This window comes from Aplysia californica, unplaced genomic scaffold, assembly GCF_000002075.1.
Source record: "Aplysia californica isolate F4 #8 unplaced genomic scaffold, AplCal3.0 scaffold00140, whole genome shotgun sequence".
In the NCBI taxonomy this organism is placed as follows: domain Eukaryota; kingdom Metazoa; phylum Mollusca; class Gastropoda; order Aplysiida; family Aplysiidae; genus Aplysia; species Aplysia californica.
Window position 1 is genome coordinate 146815 of NW_004797410.1, and position 22829 is coordinate 169643.

The 22829-nt window shown below is 38.2% G+C and overlaps 2 protein-coding genes across 3 annotated transcripts in view; one reads left to right on the forward strand and one right to left on the reverse strand.

Annotated features, from left to right (window-relative positions):
* Positions 1-53: 53 nt before the first annotated feature.
* Positions 54-4760, forward strand: LOC118477567 (hillarin-like). Its single transcript, XM_035969355.1, has one exon. The coding sequence runs from the start codon at positions 817-819 to the stop codon at positions 2197-2199; it is 1383 nt and encodes a 460-aa protein (XP_035825248.1). The 5' UTR covers positions 54-816; the 3' UTR covers positions 2200-4760.
* A 7514-nt stretch (positions 4761-12274) lies between these two features.
* LOC101851345 overlaps positions 12275-22829 on the reverse strand; it is a 25481-nt gene continuing 14926 nt past the window's right edge. For both annotated transcript variants that reach the window (XM_013081662.2, XM_005096861.3), the window contains exons 10-12: positions 22399-22531; positions 21589-21688; positions 12275-20696 (exon numbers count right to left, since the gene is read on the reverse strand). In XM_013081662.2, the coding sequence (XP_012937116.1) occupies positions 19089-20696; positions 21589-21688; positions 22399-22531 (1841 nt within the window). In that variant the 3' untranslated portion in view covers positions 12275-19088. The remainder of the gene's footprint in view (positions 20697-21588; positions 21689-22398; positions 22532-22829) is intronic.

Here is a 22829-nt window from a genome sequence, read left to right on the forward strand (position 1 = left end):
GGGGGATTTGTATTGTTGTTGTTGTTCACTCAAATTTCTAATGCCCTGATGCCTCAGATGGTTGTCAGTAGTAGTTGCTCTAGTGGTCCATAAAAAGGAGTTGGGGATGGTGAGTGGTGCTGGAAGAAAATTGGATTTGAAGTCTGGTAATTTCTCCATGTGGAGCTAGTTGAGATCAACTGTTTCATTTTTAAAAGTAGCACGTGGACAGGATGTTAACTGTTATATTGGTTAATGTTTGTAAATCAAGACTATTTAGCTGGAATCAAACTCTTCTTTTACGGGCAAGGCAAAGTGCAAAATCATAACTTCATTAGTACCAATCTGATTATTATACTTTGGCATAATTCAGGTGCAGATTTAATTAAATGATCTCTTTGGATGACTGCATACATACAATGATGCCTCTGTGTTTAATTGGACAGTGCTCAAAATAATTATTTTTGCCTTTCCACTCACGCTGAGACACAAAGTCCACTGATGTTATCACTCCTCATCTAAACGCTGCCAAATTTTGAAGCCACAATATAATATATAACATTATATTTATGTGTATTTGGTTGTAGGTTGGTTTTTTTAAAAGAGCCAAATCAGAAAAAGGTACACCTGTTGGTCATTGACCTTCTCTTAAACATACTGTTAAATGAGAGAAAATCCAGTCTCCCCAGCTTTAAAAAGTAAAGATAGCTGTCCTGGTGTTCTTCTGCTGAATGTTCGCAACTGCTACATATTATAACATACAAATTAATGAACATACGAAGCACAGGAGTTTGTGAGAACTTTTAGCACTCATTCCTTTTGCGCCTCTTATTGAGTATGCTACAAATCGAATGCAGTGTGCAGTATCCCTTGTCTTATCTTTCATTTTTCTTATTCCTCAGATCCATTTTCTTCCAGTTCAAGATGCGTTTTGATGGTCACAAATTGGCTGTCATAAACACTGATGACAAGGGTGGGGCAAAGATCACTGTGCAGGTTCCAGAAGAGTATGAGAACGACCTGGTCTTCTTTTATCAGCTCAGATTTGCAGAGAAAGAAAAGTCCAGAGAGACAACATATCGGGGCTCTCCGTTAGAAAGATTTGTGTTTCAAACAATGGTGGACAATTCTGTTACATTCAGCGTGCATGTGCCTACTCCGGGGCAATATTTCATGGAGATTTTCGCTAACAAAATTGATGACAGTGGGCGAGTGGAAGAGAACAATGCAAATGTGGCCCCTTTCAAGCTGAAGTGTGCGTGCAAATTCAAAATAATTTGTGAGAACCTGTCCGGTAAAATGCACCCTCTGCCAAACTGTGCTGCTGGGGAGTGGGGTCCTAAAAAGGCTCAGAGGCATTTTGGCATTACGCCTTTGATGTTACCCTCTTCAGAATTTGAAATGGAAAAAGTAGGGATGCTGACAGTTGAGGACAATTTTGAGCTTAAGTTTCGCACACCACACCCTTACCAGTTTGTGGCAAAGCTCAGGATGAATCACGTAGAAAGTAAGACATTAGATCCATTTGTGAGTTTGTCCAGTGAGGGTTCAGTGTTGACCGTCTATGTGTCGTTACCTCAGCCAGGACAGTTTGGTTTGGATATCTTCGCTAGGCCTAAAGGTGCCGTGGACACAACGACTTTGTCCCATGCTTGCAAATACCTCATCAACTGCACTAAAGTGGAGTCTCAAGTGTACATTCCCAAAGTCCCGACAGAATCCAAAAGGTCAAAGTTTGGCCCAACCCCAGCCTTTGACGAATTAGGGTTGAAATTGGTGTCCCCGAAAGAATCCAAGATACGAGTGGGCAAGACAAATGTTGCAGCTGTTGAGGTTCAGGTTCCATCAAAGATTGTGCTTTCATATCAGTTTCTTCGTGAACCAGATGAAGATAACAGAGACTATGTGACACAGTCTCGTGAAGCAAATGGCACTGTAAAGTTTAATGCCACCATGCCGAAAAAGGGAAATTACATGCTGTGTTTGTATGCACGAAAGGAAAACAGTGACGACAAGTCCGCACCAAATGTCTACAATTTCTTACTTCAATACATGCCTGAGGCGGGTGATACAAATGGAACAGCTGATAAGCCACCAGAGAAAAAGTCGTCTTCCTTTTTCAAGAAATCGCTTTTTAAGAAGTCAGACAGCAAAGACAAACTGGCCAATGACAAACTTTCTGATCGATCTTCTGACAAATCCTCTGATAAGTCAAATTGAGAACCCTAGAAAAATGAGCAGGTTGGAACACTTTCTTCTTTCAAGAAGTCAGTTGTGCTTTGTTTCTTGACACTTTTTCGAAGGTAGCATGCAGTATCGTCAGTTCAGAACGGTTTTAACTCCAAGGTACTCTGTGTCTTCGTGCATGCTTTCTTCAGTTACGATAAACTACTTGAAAGTAATCGACCATGAAATATAAGCATAGAAAAAAAAATAGGTTTAAATGTGAAGAAGTATGTCACTTATACAACTTTTTTTTCAAAATAGATCTATATATTATATGTGTACAACTTCAATAACCAAAGATAGCCTTAATGCACCTTAACTTTTGGTGTTATTGACCATATCTCTGAATGGGGACGTAAAAAGTGGTGTTTACCCAACCGAATGTCAGAAATGTTATCAGCCAGCCCTCTCCTTCCGTATTCACTAATTTGTAGTCTATCTCCATTCCAGACTTTCTTTCTTTGTTTCTGCATCCTGCTTTGGCGACCTAGCGTATGGCCCATACTTAGTTTCTTTTTTCTAGACATGCAGTCAGAAGGCAGAACACGTTCTCAGCTGATTGTCCTCTCCCTCCCCCATCTATGTCAAAATATTTCACTTGCTGGTAGTCTCATTCGGTTTGCACCATTAGCACAGTTAGTATCATTCTGGACTATGGAGGCATGATCCTAGGTTCAAATCCTTATATAAAAAAGATTTGAATTTGAGTTGATTCAGCAGTTTCAGTGGCTCTCAGACATCTTTTCTCACTTGCAACTGAGATAAAGGTTCGCAAATAACCTGTGTCGAAAGTAACGTTGAACTGGAACTATATCATTCCAAAAGACAAAGCCAAATACGGTACTTTAAGTTTTAGTGTCATTAATTGGCAAGGTTCACTTTTTAGTACAGAGACTTAAAGAAATTCCCCTGCTGACCCTGTGCTTGTATTTGAATTATAATCTTTAATATGATTTCTTCAAGTACTGACATGTCAAGGAGAATATGAGTATTCTTTTCTAAAAAGTAAATGCTTGTATTTCTATGCAAAACTTTGGCTATTCATGGGATTTTTATATTTAAACTGCATTCATGTACATTGTTTCACACTGAATCATTTATTTTCATTTATGCTGTGCTGCTTACAACTTAACTGTTTGTAATGGAAATGTAATTGAAGTCAGAGTGACTGAGAGGCTGAGATTTCACATTGTCCTTCAGGATATTCTTCTTTTCTGGTTTTGTTTTGTTTTTTGTGGTGTTATGTTATATTTGTTGTTTTGATTTTAAGAGCGTGCTGTTGCAGTGATAATGATTTAGTGCTTGCAAAAACAAAAGCAAAGAGAGAAAAACAAACATTTGAGAAGGAACTTGTACTAACTGATCATCACTGTGCCAGAGTGCTTCCCAGTCACATAAACTCATTTGTTGTACTTTCATAAGCATACATAGGCCATATCAATGGTGGGTTTCACATTGTGGATGTTACAGTCGTGGGCTTTTTTATTGCTAGACAGGACCCTTGATTGACAGGTCTACACAAAACAGAGCGTGAAAGGAGGCAAAATAGGTACATGTACAAAGTAGGAAAATATGCAACCCTTTGGTTGGGGAGATTTAGGTATGTGAGTTTTACCTTGTGAGTGGATGAGTTGTGCCCCATTTTATACGACAGCAGACTATTTATATCCACCAGTCTGCTCAGGGTGTGTCAAACTCAAAGTCGGAGACATGGAACATAAGTGGAAGCTTGATCAATGCCACTTTCTTGTTCATGACTTCTGCAGCATCTCCTGGGTGATGGAGTAATTTAAGAGTTGAAAGAGAGACCCCTCCATAATAGCTGCTCTTTTACCTTGCTTACCCTTATTACGGTACTTGTTTGGGTTTTTTAGTTTGTAATTTTGTTTTCTGCTTGTTGACTTTTTTTTTAAAAAGCTTGTTGTTTTAAAGAAATGGATGAGTGGGAGAAAAGGAAGAGACATATTATTATTTCTCTCTTTCTGGGAGTCCCATTATCGAGACACTTCAGTTTGGTTATGCACCATGTACTGTGTTTACTTCTCGCTTCTGGTACTTGTTTTTGCAACCTGTGCTTGTTATTGGACTGTAGTTGTCAGGTCTTCTGGAGTTTTAGCTCTGTACTGACTGGCATTTGTGGTGTAGAGGGTAGGCGCTTTGTCATTGCTCACAGAAGACCAGAGTTTGAGCCCTGTATGGGGAGAACTCTTTTCAAGTGTTTCGGTTTTTCTCACGCTGGGATGTTATTTCCCTCTCAGCCTGGGTTGGCCTTGACAACCGCCTCCTATATAATCTAAATTTTGTCGATGGAAACATAAAAACACTGCATTGTGTTTGCTGATTCTCTCAGACCTTGTTGACCTGGACAAAACTTCAGAAACAGAACCAAAGGAATACTGTTCTTCTTCCCATTCCATTTAAAATGTGATTTTTGTTTGTTTTGTTGTTGAATTGTGCTGTTACATATTACTGCCCACAAGCATTTTACTTGTAAAGGAGGAAACAGTTGAATTACGCTAAGATGCAAATCAAAATATAAAAGCCTTTCAAACTAACTTCATAGCTCGCTTTATATAAGTAGTCTAGGCCTACATGTATTCGTGTGCCATTGAGGTATTCGTCTCCATCTGGGGTTACGTGATGGCTTCCGTACAAAATGAATGTGCACCCTTTGCCACATTGGAATTGATGATACATGTAATTACGTTTAATCTAGCCAATACATGTACAATGCTGATTAGCACATATCTGTCTGTATACTGTATTGATATGATAATAACATACATGAAATTACAAACAAGACTAGTGTGTGAAAGAGACAACAGTGGTGCAAACTCTGTCTCAATCTCGAAAATAAATTTCATCCAATAGATTTTTTTTTTTTCAGAGCCAATATGGCTGGAATTATAGCCTAGGCCGTATATGAAGCTGTTTTTAGTTTTAGAAGGTTTTTACAGCAACATTTGTTCAAATAAGTGCTGAAGATTAGAAGTGTTACTAGAGTGTAACAAAAGCAAAAAAGAAGGAGGAGAGATAAAGCCGATAGCTATTTGATAGGAAAGAAGGAGCAAACCACAACAGAGCACCTGCCAACCACCCAGTAAAAAAACTGGGTATGTCTTGGTTTGAAGAACTGCATGAGAGAAACAGATGAGACACGACTACCCCCCTTGAAAAATGTGCAGAATTTTTACTGGCTTGTCTTCCCTCTCACAGGCTGATGCAAAAAGTTATAACTTACCTAAACTGATTTTTGGACTTACATACATGTATGCCTGTTATGTGATGTGAAAAGCCTTTCCTGACAGCCCCCCCCCCCCCCCATACCATCCTCCAGTCTTTTTTCATACTTTCCAGTTGATGGAAATGTGTATACATAATTATTTAACCATTCTACTGTGAGATAAGATTACTAAACCTTGCAAAATAGAAAATATTGTTTCTGAAGTAATGTACTTTTGTCTTTCAATATCGGTACATTCCAGAAAACATTATGCATTAATAATAATTATTTTGGCCTTCTCTGAGTGCTTAATGGTATTGCCATGTGTACTCTCTGTCTGTGAGCCTTTTAAGAATTTGAATGTTCTCTGGTTAACCTATTATGGTGAATGCCAATACTCTGTAAACTGGTACTACTAAGTTTATTCAGGATTATGTATCGTTTGTTATATGTTAAGAAATTCTATGGTCTGTGCTTGCATCATGTATCATGTACAAGTAAAACAATCTATATACATACACTTACACTTCTCATTCATATGTGTACATATATGTGTATATATTGTGTGTGCATGAGTGTATGTATGTATGTGAATGCTTCATTTGTGTGTATGTGTACGTATGTATGTTGGAAGGAATACACACACGTGCATATATTTATGATATTGTAGGTCTACACACACACGCACACACACACACTCACATATATGTATATATTATGTATGTGTGTGGTGTGTGTGTATGCATGTGCGTCTGTGTGTGTGTGTGTGTGCGTGTGCGTGTGTATGTGCATGTGTGTGTGTGTGTGTTTGTGTGTGTGTGTGTGTGTGTGTGTGTGTGTGTGTGAGCATGAGCATACTTGCATGAGTCAAATGCTGAAAGTTTATATTTTTATGAAATGCATGCAATTTCAACATCACTCTCAGAGGTGGAACCTGCTAAAATTTCTTTTGGTAGATACTCTTAATGTGTACATGTGGAACATACAAAAGAATTCAGTACCTTTAAAACACTCAAGAGCATTCTGCTCAAAGTAACATAGCAAGTAGTGGGGTTATGTAGTGATCATATAATATGTTTGGAGAGTCTGGATTCTTACCGCTTTTTGTACCAGACAAAGTCAGAACTACTGTAGGCCTACTCATGATACAGATGTATGAGGTAGGCCTACAGGTTCAAAGTACAGAAAGTGTTCCTGTGCTAACATGGAATGAAATAAGAAACCCATGAAGGGAAGGATGCGCTTTATGCTGTAGCAAGCTCCCTTTTTTTTGCTTCTCCCAAAATGAAAAGTAATTTTACTGTTTTGTTCCGCTTTATTTAAAAATGAATAGATCTTTGCTGTAATAAAGCTTTTGGCCAGTTATGCACCCCAATTACATTGTGCTGGTTTAACCAAGTTTGTTCATTAATATATTATATATATATATATATATATATATATATATATATATATATATATATGTGTGTGTGTGTGTGTGTGTGTGTGTGTGACGCATCGTGGTGAATCAGACACTTGTCAAAATAATGAAATCGAAGAAATAGGCATTTTTCTGCCAGTTTGGCAATTTTTATCAAATTTTTGTATTTTAAATATACACCTTTTATGTCCATTAGAAAACACACTGCCGTGTGGATTTAACTGAAAATCATTGCTCAAAGGCGGACAAAATGTAAATTTCCAGTTTCCAAGGACACTGAAGCTTTGGAAGTCATCAAACTTTGACGGCCATTTTTTCACTAATTTTAACTTTGACGCCAAGCGACTCCCACCTCCTTCAAACTTCAAACGCAAATATCTTGACGTCTATTTAAAATTGATGGGCATTTTTTCCACCAAATTCAAGACTAATGAACAAGCTTTCAGATAATACCAATAGCTCCACATGCCCGAAAATTGACGAGCGCCTGGTTCCACCGCGTCGTGACACATAAACAATCATTGGCTTATTACTATGATACCGTAGACCTCTCTCCCACTTTTTCCCCTTCCACAATGGTACAATACACATTTACTGCATATTTATTTCCCTTTCAACCCCCCCCCTCCCCCCCACATTTTATTACTTTGATGGGCATTTTTTCCACCAAATTCAAGACTAATGAACAAGCTTTCAGATAATACCAATAGCTCCACATGTCTACCATGCTTTTTCCCAGCCCTATGTAACCTTCATTGTGTTAATGTGCATTAAAAAATGATACCGTAGACCTCTCTCCCACTTTTTCCCCTTCCACAATGGTACAATACACATTTACTGCATATTTGTGTATGTCTTTCTTCTCTTTAAGGGCATTTTATTACTTTTAAAGTAAATGAAGGCCATTTACAGCATTGCTTACGTCCATCTTGTCCCCATACACATGTGGAGACTACAGGGGGGAAAATGACAGTAGTCACAAACTGAAAATCGTGAGGGTACTAATTTTGAACAGTTGTTGACTCCTAGCTGTATTTCTGTTCAACTGTTGGTTCATTATTGTTGCTAGATTTCCCATTCAACAACACTTAACAATAAACCACCAGTCAAACAAATATGAAGTTATGAGTCCAAAAGCTTTTAAAATTTGGCACCCTCACAATTTCCAGTTCGTGACTACCATCGTTTTTCCCCTGTAGTCTTCATGTACTTTTAACACTTGTGAAAAAAAAACATTTTCTGCCCACAACATTATTAAAATTAAGACAATTTTAAAAGGAGGTGGGCCATGTCGATCCTGCCTTGCAGTGTGAGATACTTCCCAACACAGAGATAGAATTTTTTTTGTTGAAACTACCATTCCCATTTCCACAAGGGATCTGAACTCTCATCTTTTGTGCACAAGGTAGAGAGCCTATCCATTACACCATGCCCTGAGTTGTGTATGCCTTAATGCTTTAACCATTCTAGCAATTCCACTACATGTACATGATATATTATTGTAATTCCCCTTGTGTGCTGCCTTTTCATATATCTCCACTTTATTTCCCTGTTTGGTTGTACAGTATGTTTACATATATACAGAAATATGTCCATTTCGACAAATATGATGTATTTATGATGCTGGGAATTGTATTAAAAATGCTAATCATTAATGGTTTTGTTTTGATTATACGTTGTAGCTAAAGATTGAAGATGAATTACGCCCCCATTGACACGATTTAGATCACTTAGAAGGCAGGATGCTTTGACCCTGCCTGTCGGGGCCAATTCAGGCTAAGAGGGATACATGTACAACGAAGCACATATGAAAGACTGCATGAAAAAATTCTCAAGCCAACTGTTGGTTCCATGGAAATAAGAGTTAATTGAGGAAGCAAGAGAAGTAGACAATCATTACAAATTGACAAGTACTCTTTTGGACATGCTGTTCACAACATTCTCATTCATGTCTTGACACGGTGGATTCAGGCACTCTTCAAATTTTGGGCATGTGGAGTTAGTGGTATCATCTTAAACTTGTTCATTTTCTATCTTTCAGTGATAAAAATACCTATGTTAATGTATCTTTAAAAGAAGTCGCGATATTTGTGACTGAAGGAAGTGGGGTCGCCTGATTTCAGAGGTTAAATAAGAAAATAAATGAGAAAATGGCCTCCAAAGGTTGGTATTTTCCAATCCCTGAGAGTCCTTGGAAAATTTACATTTTTTGTGCCTTTAGTCAACGACTTTCAGTAAAATCCACACAGAAATGTGTTTTTGAATGGACATAAAAGCTGTTCAGCAAAAAAACCCACCAAAAATTCAATAAAAATTGCAAAACCGGTAAAAAAAATGCTAGTAGTACCTTCGATTTTATTGTTTTAACCAACGCCTGATTTCACCACAAAGTCTCACATTTATAATATGAGCATTTTCCTCTACACCCCTACTCATAGTAGTCATAGTGGTTAGGCACTTTGCTGTTAGACACTCTCATTCTCACTCTTATGAGCACCTTCAAGGAGTAGGACCTTATTAATGTCCATTTCCAATTGGACCAGATGAAGCAGGAGTAGGACAGCAATGAACACTCCTCAAGTTCAAGAATGCCCCCGTCAGCAACTCCCCCCCCCCCCAAACCAGGGCAGTGCCACTGACTGAAGTTGTCTTTAGGCCATTCCCAATGGGGTAATATTAACATGTTCCTATGCACAGTAGAATTGTAAATGGGCTGATTTATCAATGTTATGCTCATACTGTGCCGGAACAACATAGGGGGAACTGCTGCTTTTTCTTTCCTCATCCTTACTATCGTCATTTTTCCTCTACTTCTTTTGTATATTTGTCACTCTCTTGTGAACTGCTATTTCCTGGGTGCCTTGATAGTCGAAGCAGATTTTGTGCTGTTGAGGCTAGAGAGGTGAGCAGAGTAAGCCTGATTTCCCATTTGGACTTGTCTGTTGACATCCACCCCTTTGCACTCATATGACCTTATGCAGTTGCGAACGCCATAAAATTTTGCTAAAACTAAACATCAGCAACTCTAACCAGGGTTGTCAAAACAGCACACGGTGTCACTTTTCGCCTGATTCTGTTACCTTTAGTTAGCGTGACTCAGCAGCCCGCCGGAGCTCCCCGGCTCGTGGTCACGGAGCCCTGAAGCGACTTTGCCGGTGTCAGTTAGGAAGTTCACATTTTTTACTACGCTTAAAACGATATAACTTCTTCCCCATCCCACACAGCAAACCATTACGCGAATGCACTAAAAGCTCAATGTCTTGAGATTTATTCTGCGTTAGAATGGTTAATTTATGTGACTTAGTTTTTGTTCTAGACAAGTTTTTGTAGAGTACCCAATTTGTCCTATTTTAGTTTCAAACTTATGAATAAATGATGGTAAATTTTAAAAAGGCACGACAGATCTCTCCAAAATCTATGTTAAACTGACTACGAATATCATGTCTTTTACCATGAGAAATATTTTAAATCTGCGCGAGTAGTAATAGTCAAGTTATAAGAGAAGAAAGATGCACATCTGCATTTTTTAACTAAAGACAATCAGTGTTAACTCTTATTTTACTATTAAAGGCTACACCCCCAAAGTCAAATTTCGGCTCAAAATTATGGAATTTGAGTTGTAGGCATTTTTAGCTTCCTCTGCCTCGCCTACAACTATTTCATCGCCTAAGAACCCCCCAAAACCGTATTTTTTCCCATACCGGGCATGTTTGTGGCCGCCATTTCCTCATAAAGTCAGTATTTTATTTTTCTTTATCGGCCGTTTTCTCAAAACGCTAATATTCTCTATACTTTTTTGAATAACTCCACCATTTATCATCCAATCTTTATGAAATTTTCACAGAATGAAGAAAAGAGGTAATGCTAAAAATGTGTTTGTTGAATTTTTGATATATGGAATAGATTTTTGTTGGTGGTGTCTGGAGTGTGGATTTTCACGGATTTTTCGCAAACTTGAATGTTACCCCAGGAAAAAATTCATTAAAAATTTTCTAACTCGTTTAGGAATAAAATAACAGACAAATTTTAAAATCTGATGTTTGTGAACACGCATGCAAAAAAACAATCAATTTCCATGAGCGATAAGTGCGGTATTCATTACGCAAGACATGTCAACAAAATCCAATATGGCCGCCGTATCCATGGAAACGAAACTTTTTTTTATCAAATTTGATTGCGGAATCTAAGACTCCTTACTATGCTTGTTATATATGTGAAATTTGGTAAAATTCGGTCCAGTAATAAGCGAGATAGCCTTCAGGTGTAAACCCCCCCCCCTAAACAAGAGAAAGTTACTCTGCGTTTGTTCATGAATCATGCTGTGTCTGTGGCAGCCTGCATACAACTAAAAAGATATAATATAAGCGATTAAAAGCCCCCCACAAAACCGTGTAAATACATGGGTAGAGATAAACTTCTTGTTTGGAATAAAAAATGATCACAGCTAACACATTCATTCTTAGTTTTTGTGTCGGAAATATGCGCGGACACAATTAGGAATGTAAAGAAATCAGTCACATTGTCAGTTATTGCAAATGGTCATAGAAACGAAAAATAAAGCTGGAAAAGTCTTGTGCTGATTCAGTGTCCCTGGAAAGCTAAAAATTATTCTTGTTACCCAATTACGAGAAGTCATCCCTATTATTCAGTCAACTTAGAAAACCTAGACTTAGCGTTTTAAGAAAAGTAAGGAATTTCTGAAGTGTAACAGATACTGTTCGTGTATTACATTGAAGATGTATTCTGGCCCTAAAATCGATTTGTACTTTTCATAGAGAATCTTCATGGTAACTTTTATAAACTTTTGAGAATATATGCGAATATTCACGATTAAATTAGACACCTAAAGTTGTATTTGGAGGAATTACTTCATAGTGAATTGTGTGCCCGATGGATAAAGTTGCAAAACTACAGCTTCCTATTATATGCGCAGATACCATCTTTTCTGAGTATCTGCACCAATGCTATGTTGTTCATGTTCCAAAAGTTCGACAGATTTTGTCGAGGCCTATTTTTTATATTGATTTTTTTTCATTCAGGCTAGTCCAAAAAAAATTACAATTTAGCATTGCCGACTCCAGCGCATCTAACGAAATAACCAGACAAGTTACAACGTCCGTTCTTTTTTGAGTCTCAAGACAGAAATGCATGCTTTGGGTGCACTAAATGAGATTACCATAAATACAATGATACACCTAAAATTGTACGTTGAAAAGTATAAAAAAATTAAGTCGGCCCAGACAGAGCGGCGACAGGGAGCTGACCCCCGTGACCCCGACGTGATAAGGCGCCCGGCGGGGAACCCCCCGTGGCAACTAAAATTCCACTGCCGGTGCGCCGTGAGTGGAGCAGCATGACAGATTTTCATACAGCTCACATCAAACAATACACCACTCACAAGAAAAAAAACCCCCAAAAACGTCACAATGAATTCTTATTGCTTTATTCAGAATTCAAAAGGAGTAAAACATACTGTACAAATGATCACAAGTCAAAATGATGTTTCATTATTATCAAACGCTTTAATTAACGCCTGTTCCGGCATGTTTATTGTTACTGAAAGACACTCAAAAAAGCGAGAACAGTGAGAACACAGGCAAAGGTAACACTAGTTTGTGGTCTTTTGCTCTACAATATGCCTGCTACTGTCCTTTGTCAATTCACCTCAAGCTTACAGCCAGATTAAGATACTAAGCAAATGATGGCGCCATTGCATTTCTTCAAACACCCCCATTTAAGAGGATGGACTTTTCCGGCTTGTTTCCGGTTTCTCTCAAGAACTTTTTTATATGCAAAAGATAAAATCTGGTCTTGAAATTTGTACTGGAATACTCACCATAAAAATAAATGAACAATTTGTAGATGTTTCAATGTCTATACATCTTTCCATTAGTAAAACTGTCCGAGGCTTTCACCACCCTGATCTAAGAAATAAAGATCATTCTTGGACAAAAACTTTTGAGGACACAAAACTGATTTATGCTTTCCTATGATAAAAATAAGTAACGCAAGAAACACGCACGTCCTAACAGCTCCTTCAAAGAATGGCCATTACCGAAGAAGATGACATTGTTTCATATCTGTGCTTGATGAAATTAGGTGAAAGACATTTTCCAAACACATTTTCACCATCTTCACTAACTGACACAAAGAAAAGAGAAGCTTGAATGTACAGTGACTGAGCACATTGCAACCTAGTTAGACCCACTTTTCAGCATCGATAAATGAAAAACACTAAGAATAAAAACGCATCCTGAACAATGACTAAATTAAAGCGACTGGAAAAATTAATTCAACAATGGCAGCTCTAAAATAGAAAACAGGAAAGTGTAAAAACGGAATGATGAAGAAAGCAAAGGAACTTGGTATTTGTTCACAGGAGCCTAGTCATTTGTTACCGAATCCTTGATCGTACCACAAATCAGTTTGAAACCACCAAAATGTCAGCAGCATCTTTTACATCAAACTTTAACAATACAGAACATAATATATTTAATACAACATCTGCTTACCAAAACTGAGCTAGAAACAATATCATTAAGACTCAAGCAACGATTTTCTGTAACTCTGCGTATGGGTACCAAGTTTATAGTTCCAGCTGCAATCATGTCTAACATGTATGAAACATCTTATTATAAATGACAAAAGTATACAGCCCATTTCTTAGCATAAAAGTCACTCTTAAACAGACTATTCACCTTGTTAAGTCTCCACATGGTATGTACCATTTTATCCTTTGACAACCTGGATGTTCAGTAACATAACACAATAATGCAAAAGACTGTTAGAAAACATATTTTTTTATAACCGATTAGATATATAATATATTAGATTCTATCCAGGTACCCTTTAGGAATAAAAAAGCCAAGGAAAACAAAAAAATGTTCGTTTAAGTCAGTTCAATGCTCAGTGGTTTGGCAATGACAATGGAAAAGCTTGATGATCGTTTTTCTGTTCAAACATTATTACCTTTTTTTTTCTTTACACGTGTACGTTACACAATATAAGAACACAACTAATATTACTTTTGTCTGTATTAAAAAATGTTCAACACAATACAACATAAAAGAACGTACATGATTTCCAGACTTACTACACCAAAATGTTCATTCTTCATCACATCATGCATAATTACTCTTCTTTCAATCTTTCCACATTTGTCAGTCTCTTTTTCTTCATTCTCCTGCTAGATCACAGGGGGTAGCTGACCTTTGGTTCCTCAGCCAACAATATAATTGCATTTTTCTAGCACAGATAGTTTATGCAGAGGATATGCATGTTCCCTTCATTTTGAACATTCCATTGTCAAATTTTACATTTTTCCCCCCTTAAAGTTAATATGGCACTTTTTGAAAAGCTTGTTTTGTATTTTTTTCTAAGCAATCGAAAAAGCCTCATTACTAATAGATTTGCACTTCACCAAAGGGTGGTGATAGACAGGAAAACAGCAAAGACTTGTCCATATAATTCAAAAGGTGTTACTTTATGTCATTACAATGACAGCAAAAAGCTGGACTTGAAAATTTTTTATTTTGTTCTTTTCTTGACAACAATACTAACCTCTCAAGTCATAATGGTCCTTTTTTTCCATCCAAATATAAAGGGATTTGTTGGACAATGGCATAGGACCTGAAGTCCAACATTTCCCATCAGAAATAGAACAACCGTACTTTCAACGTCGGTACAATTACAATTCTCCAGTACTCTAAACATCCATACTTTATTGAGCACTTCTTCCACTCATACAAACATTCTCAGGCCCCACATTTTTCACAAACGCATATAAATATGCAAAATGACCGAGTCATAGGCTGAGCAAAGAGATTGAAAAACAGTCCAAATGTTTTCCACAGGAAACAACTGAAGGCTTGCAGGGCAAGAACTGATAGGAACATTCCAGCACGTAGTGACCAATAGAGCAAAAACAAAAATAGATCATGAGTCACAACCTGTGTAATCAAGTTTTGAGAACTTTATTGTACTACAATCAAAGAGTAAAACTAAGGGCCCAAATCTCCATCGCATTATATGACTTAGAGTACAGAAACTCCATTGCTGCTATGCTGAAACACAGTAACAGTTTTTTTACAAGGAAAGACAATCTTTGAAAAGACACCGAGGTACCCAAAGGAGAACTAACATTCAAAGTCAGCCAAAACACCTTTTTTTTCCTTCTTATAATCCTCACTCAACCCAAAAAAAATACAGCCCATTAAAAAAGAAGTAACCACCCCGGTGGAGAACGTAACAATGATGGGTGGGTATACTTGATCTTCACCTTCTTACATTTGCAGTTGATGAAATAAAATCTGAAGTTCTGAATAGGAAACAAAGATTTTGTAACTTATTTTATTATAGCTTGGTAATCATGAATTTCAATCAGCCTGACAAGACAGAAGATTACATCAATTGAGTTCTATTTTCACATGGAAAAGTCATCCACCTGCAGAATTTTTTTTTTAAAAGGCAAACCCAAATAACAAAACAACCGGTCTATGACACATGCACTTGCATCAAAATCATGCCACCTTGGAAAAATGCTTTGAGTTTACGCTGCTGTTGAGTGAATGTCAAAATTTCAGTCTCAAAAATGAGTCAGCACCATATCAGCCATGTTTTGCCAGGAACAGACAAGGGCAATGGTAACGATGAAAAGAAGTACAAGAAGCAGACAGCACCACTGTGCTTACCAGCCACAAGCCCACAGTGCAATACTTCAAGTTCAAACCTGAACTGGCACGTCAGAATACAATGTGCAGAAAAAACATTTGACCGACAACAGAGGGAAAAATTAAAAAGAGACAATTTTCAACCAGAGAATAAAACGGTTTTCCATAGTCAACCTTCACTGGCAAATGTGCTCTACACTCCCAACAAAACAGCCATAAACAGGTCCTAGCTAAGCAGTGAAAAGGAAAAACAAAGCTCCCAGGACTTTACTTGTCAGGTAAAAATGAAGCAGAACATACTGCAAAGAGGATAAATAGCAAGCAAAAGAGGTCACCAACATAAAGATATTGATCTATAAGAGTTAAGTGGCTCGAGGACTATGTTGCAGGTGTAATCAAATATTCAAATCTAGAAATGAAATATATCTTTCCACTATCTAGACCAGTTATATTGTAAAGCAAAAGGCCCTTAACAGGACTTCACTGGAAAAACTGCATCTTATAAATCTCATACCCTTAACATTTTGTGTATCTCATAAATTGTTATCACATACAAGTGTCTTGAAAGATTTAAGTGAAGTGAAAAAAAAAAGACACAGACCACAAGAGCAGAGGAGAGAAGCTGATTATAAATCTGGCTATTAACATGAAATATTTATTTTCATTTTACAATCAGTATGTCGTAAAGCTTTCAAAGAGTTTTAAGAGAACCGCTGATTTGAAGCCTAAACAGCAGTCAAAAAAGGATTATGAATTAAAGTGGGCTCCACAATAAAGAGATGTTACTAGTTCAAAATCTGTACCCCTTTCAAAACTTGGACAAGTGATTTGGGTTGTAATCCTAATATGTAAAAAATATTTGAGAGTGAGGTATCAGCAGCCTACAGGAATACACACAAATTAATAGTTGTTCTGCATTTTTTTCTATTATAAGCATTTCATTTCACTTCCAAATGCAAAGTAGTGACACCAAAAAGCACTTGACAGGCTACAGCTAAAATTGAAACCAAGGTAAAATATGGAAGTTAAAATCAGACCGTTTCCATCAACAGAGACTCATACCCAATTCATCAGAGTTTATGTCAACCCACACAATTTATTAATCAAATACACACCTTTCATTATTTTCTCCAACAGATTTATTAAAAGAGCTTCCTACAGATGACAAGTGCGACAGTCCTAATTTCTCACTTGAACTTTAATCTCATCCAGACATGTCGCACAGACATAATAATACAGACTTCATTCAAAATAAGTTAAGGACCATCTTGACAGACAGCCCCGATTTTTTATTAACCCCCCAAAAGACAGCAAGGAATGTTTCAAATTGTTTTGCTGTGAAAGTGTTGATGGTTAACTGCAAAGCTGCCTCCTAAAGGGGCAAAACCACCAAGTGTAGAAGGAAATCCTCGAGGAATTTTAGCCAAATTTGCCGGGTTTTTTCGACTTGTGTGCGACACCACGGACATTCCTCAGTTAAAATTTTTGGTGTATCAAGCCACTGGATCAGTCCAAGAACGCCCACATGCAGGAAGACCACTCAGAGTGTTTGTAAGTGGTCCTTAACTTATGTTGAAGTCTGTATGTATATATCATACTTTGGAGCACAAGATATGGGTGGATATCGATGACAACCATTACTTGAGACATTCAATCAATGGCAAACAATATATTTAATCATTCAACACTGGGAAAGTGTACATAATATTTCAAGGATGAAGTGGCATTAATAACAGAACAAGTAAATGAGATGTCAGCTTTTTATGTTGAAATCTTTACAGCTAGTTAAGATCGTTCCGGGCAAAACTGCTGATGATCTTTTTTTACACCAACAGTAATGACACAATTATTTGAATTCAAATTTAAATGCTTCATACATTGTATTCATAAATATTACCCACAAAACTATTCCATTTCTATTTATGTTCCCACTGGTTTTTCTAAATGATAGATAATTTAAAAAAAACAAACAAGCAAGCCAAATTGTACACACAACTTTCTCTCAAAAACTGTTTTCTTTAAACTTATACTTTGTATCCCAATGCTACCTAATTCATAAAGTACCTGTTATTATGTATCTTATCTTATCTTATCTTATCTATAAATTCTTTACAAAAAAAATGTTCCAGTGATATAATTCCCAGCATTTTCAGGTTGTCTTATGCGATGTCATCACAAAATAGTTAATAAAATACTGCCCTTTCTTTGATAAAAACAAAATGTATCCTCTTTATTAAATTGACTCTTAACTGTGTTTGCTTGACATGATGGAATAGCATTAGTTAAAGGCTCCTCTCTGCACATCTGTACAGTGATGCCAGGACATCAAAAAGAGATCACCAACAGAATCCTCATCATGTTTAACAACTGAGCAAACAGAGAAACTGATAATAGCAACAAAAACTTTACAAATATATGCTTTGTTATGATGCGCCTGAACTGAAGCAACAATGAACAAAAGAACGTTTCTTGAGTAACAACAGAATGTCAAAGTGTGTTAAGCACATCATGTCACTGAACTGAGTCACAAACCTTGCTTTGAGACTTCTCCGCCCCCATGAACTGTGGCGCATGTTATGTGGACTCATTTATGCTAAGCATTTCCTTGTGTTCACTTGTGTTAATGACCATTTACTACATGAATTATGACCATTTACACAATGTTGACCAATTATGCTCTAGAAGTCATCAAGCACCTATTGCCTCCCTTCATGTTTCCCTTTTACTAGAACAATAAAAGCTCCACAGAAAGGAGAGTCATTAGAGTGAGAACACAACTTGTTACTGTATAGAATTTCACCTTCACTGTACTTTTAAAACTTTGGAGATGACCTGTGGGCTTACCACTGTCATTTTCCTGGAAGAGAGTCTGCGTTGTACAACAGCATATGTCAACTATACCAAGGCAGTAAGTCTTTATAGTCAAGATGAATCAACCAAAACCCATACCTAAATATTATCATAAATGACATTTGTATACTTCCCTTTAGATTGAAAAGAAAAGAGGCAACATCAGAAAGCATTACTGGCTGCCATAAAATACACAATTGTACAATGCAAGAGTTTATCTTTTAACTAAAAGAAGCCAGCACTGCAAACAGGAATAATATCCAATGTTCTCCCACTGGTGCAACTATAAACATTAGCTACATCTGGCATTAAAAACATTTGATTAAATTCTATTCAAAATCAAGCTCAATGACAGAAAAGAAGAGACTTGTAGAAATGAATGGAGCCATAAAAATGTTCTGAGTTCTGTAAATCAAAAGAAAACAATGTAAAATCTAGTTCAGGATTGGTAACACAGACAGATTAGCTTATGCCGAGATGGTAAATTTAACTGATGAAACATTGTGTTAGGCCATCATAGCAGACCACCATGACAAACATATGGTGCTTTGAGGTTGCACAAAGGCAGCTGATTATACTATCACCCCCCTTCAAACATTTCTGCTGACAGCCTTAGCAAGGGAGATACACTGCTCTCCCAAAAACCAGACAATTGACCGTTTGGTTCAGGGAGGGGGCTTCTGTTGTGAGCATTGAGAACATCATCTCATTATAAGAAATACTACACAGCAGTGCCATCTCGAGAACTACTCTCTGGCACTCCCCCAGACTGGGTTGACGAAAGGGTTAATAAATAATCACTGTTCAACTCTGAAGGCATGAAGTCCTTTTCACTCTCCGAAAATGGATTTTTCAAAGAAGGACAGGAAGGGGAGTCCATTTTTCCCTGACCATCAGAGTCCAGCATACTGTTCAAAGGTAACTCAGAGGTAGTCGACACAGGACTACACGGCTTGCCCGCCACCAGGTGAGTCAAAGGCACGACAGATGACATCTTGCTCTCAGGAGCAGTCAGAATAGAACTTTTCATCTCCTCCTCCACTTCTCCCAACTTTTTTCCTGTGTGGCTGTTATAGGAAGGGAAGAGAGACTGCTCCGACAGTTTATGCTCATCCAAACAGGAGAGCTTAGGCTTCAACGGTTCTCCAGTGCTCGATGTTGTGTAGCGCTCACCTTCACTGCCCTCTGTACCAACAACGCCCACAATGTCAGAAACAACAGAACCGAGAGTCACTTCATTTTTACTGACAGGTATACAGTTAACATCTGATGAAGCAATTCCTGTGCTTTCACTTATCGTATCACATTTTTCAAGCTCATAATATCTGTTTTCTTTATCCTGACTGGCAAACTCTCCTGAGGGCAGTTCTTCTGCCTGGCCAGTATTAATTTCTTGAGAAGAGGGTGGGGAGATGTCTTTACTGTTTCCAGAACTTTCACCACTCATCGTAGAAGCCATGCTGACACTTTCACTGCTCATGGCACCCTGCTCTGGCTGAAGAAGCACAGGACTAGCATCAGAAGAAGTGGCAGTAGCAACGGGAGTATCCTCACTACTGCTCTCCTGTTGAGGATCTGGAGCACCCCCTCCTTCCCGAGAGGGCCTTCGTCTGTTACTTTGAAGACGCCTAAAAAGCCTGTAGATGTTGCTCTGTGTGTAAACAGTGACTCGCTCAATCTCATAACCCCTCCCCCTTTCTGCCTCTGGGGTTTGCCTCGCCCCACCACCTTGAGCAGGTGGACCTTCACCATGAACTGGATCTGCGTTATTTCTGTTCCCATTTCGAGCAGCAGAAGGCTGAGCTGGAGGGTCCAGGTAGTTCTGGAGGAACCTGGAGCGTCTCAAGATGTTGAACAGGTCAGTGAGGCTGGCTGTCGCATCCCTCGGGTTGAGCTGGATGTTATTCAGCCTCAGCACCTCCCTAGTTGCATCCGCAGCACTGGCAGTAGCACCAGCACCTCCTCCACGATTGTTGCTCCTGTTCCTCACACCACCACCAGAAGCATCATCCCCATTTCTAGGGGAGAAACCACCATCCCCACCGGGCAGATCTGCTCCACCATCAACTTCCTCCACCCCGGCATTTCCAGATGCACCAGGTGCCGAAGCCCCTTCAGCATCGTTACCACCTCCATGCCTGTTTGCATTATCATCAGGGATTGGATCCACAGGGCTCCCTTCGTCATCTGGGTTGTTGGGTGGAGCGTCCTGCGGTGGGTCGTCAGCATTACCTCCTGCCTGTGCCGGGTTCACCAGCAGCTCCTGGATGCGCACCTGCTGCAAAATGGCCGGTAGCTCGTAGTGGTGGAAGAAATAGACCATCGAGTGCTGGAGAAAAAGAGAAGAAATGAAAAAAAAACCCACTATGTTTGTACGTCAAGTCATCAGGCCATTCATCTTGTCAAAGCACAAGGACAAAATTATGGTCAAGTACCACAGGCAAAAATCAAGGTAACAGTCTGAGTTAATCAGATGCACACCAACATAACTCTAAGCTATAGCTAGGAAAAATCAAGAGAGACACTAATACGATAATGGCTGCATTTCTCCTAAAACAGATTTAAGTTCCATGGCAGTGATAAATTTCATGAAAGGCACACTAAGCCAGATGCTATAAGAGATAAAAGATCAAACTTTGCAGGCAGCTCGTATTACATTAAGATGCTGGCATTGATCACTTTTTGGGTACATTTATATAACTGGAAGGCATCTTCTTTAAAGTCTGACATTTTATACAAGCCTTAATTTGGCTCGTTTCGATCAATATGGAATGCTGAAATTAAGGGAGAACTTCACCCACAATGAACGCTGAGGCCCCCAAACTTCCAGTAATCAGACCCGAATGAAAATGCTTTCAGTGCATGAGTTGGAGAAGAAAGACAGACAGGGGTAACAGAAGGAAAGAAAGAAGTGCGACATACAGTGCGACATACAAATTACACCCTCCAACCTAAACTCACAGGACACAATGGCACTTGGCTTGTTAGCTGTGGTATTTTCCTTTGATAAAAGTATTATGAGGAAACGGTACAAATAATTCCTTGTAACTGTATGGACAACAGCAACATCAAATGAGAGAAGCAAACACCAGAGCGTTCACTGACCACCCCCACCCTGCACAAAGTATTCAAATTTTTAAAAGTTACAGAAACATGACATTGAATAGCATGAAAACTCTTCACACTCCCCAGGTCGAAATCAAGTCTTAAATAGTTCTAACCTGAATAAACAGCCAAGAGGTGAACAGTGCCAGAGAGCTGTATTGGCCATTGAAGCGGTAGTGGTAAGCATAGAAGGCAAAATGATACAAGTAGAAGAACCTGAAATAGAAAAAAAAAAGAAATTATAATTATCATTTCAAGGTGAGAGGACCTTACTATTATATCAAAACAGAAAAAATGAACTCTTCAGGCAAAGCCAAAGAGTGACTACCTCCTACCCTGTGTTCATCTCGCTATGAATACAATATTTAACAAAACATTTTGATTATTTGGCACATAATAAAAGTAATAATAAATTGCAAGTAATCAGTTCACATCCTTGCTTAAAAGTAGGCACTATGTGCAATTTATTACCCTGACAGACTCTACAACATGCCGAAACATTCTCAGCTCTCTGAGAAACTTTCAGTGCAAGTTGTCGTTTTATTGGCACTCAAATATTCATTCACTGAAATGATTTTTCACAATCTTTTCCCCATACCCTTATAAACCTGGGTGAAGAGAGAAAAATATGTGTAAATCTCTTTCCAAATGACACAATAACAAGACCTGGACCGGGATTTGAACCCACCAGTGTAACCGCCAGACTACAGATGCAAAACTGAGCAATACGTGCACCACATTCACTTTCCAGAACAAGGTCAGCATACTGCCACATAATTGTCATGATAAAAACTTAAGTGTCTCAAGACATGGCAAACACACCATAATCAGAACACAAAAATTAAGCAAATTTAAAAAAAATAATGTAAAGTTTTATTTGCCTGCACCGTCATCTGCTTTACACCTAAGGTCAAAACTTTACTCGCCTGAGCCATATCCTCTTGCTGATGTTTGTGTGGCAACAAATCGCATCGTACTGATCAGCTATCCACACAATCAGAATGATGTAGAATGCTGTGGTGGTGTCATTGAAAAACTCTGACATAATCGCCTCCATACCTGACACAGAAAAAGAGAAAGTGAGAAATCAAATTCCGAAAGGTAAACCTTGATGCCTTTTATTTAGAGCAGAGCTGTAAACCAGTGAAGCAGGTTTGTCAATTTTTTCAAAACCCAATAAGGGAGAACCAACACTGCTTCATTTAATTACATAACAACCGGCAAAATTGCATCAGGTGGGTCTGGTTTTGTTGTAGTGTACGTGATATATATAGCCAGTCAAAGTGGTGGAGGTTAATTTGTCATATTATAGACCTGCATGTGAGCCTCAACCAGATTGTCTGAAAATTTTGCGCAC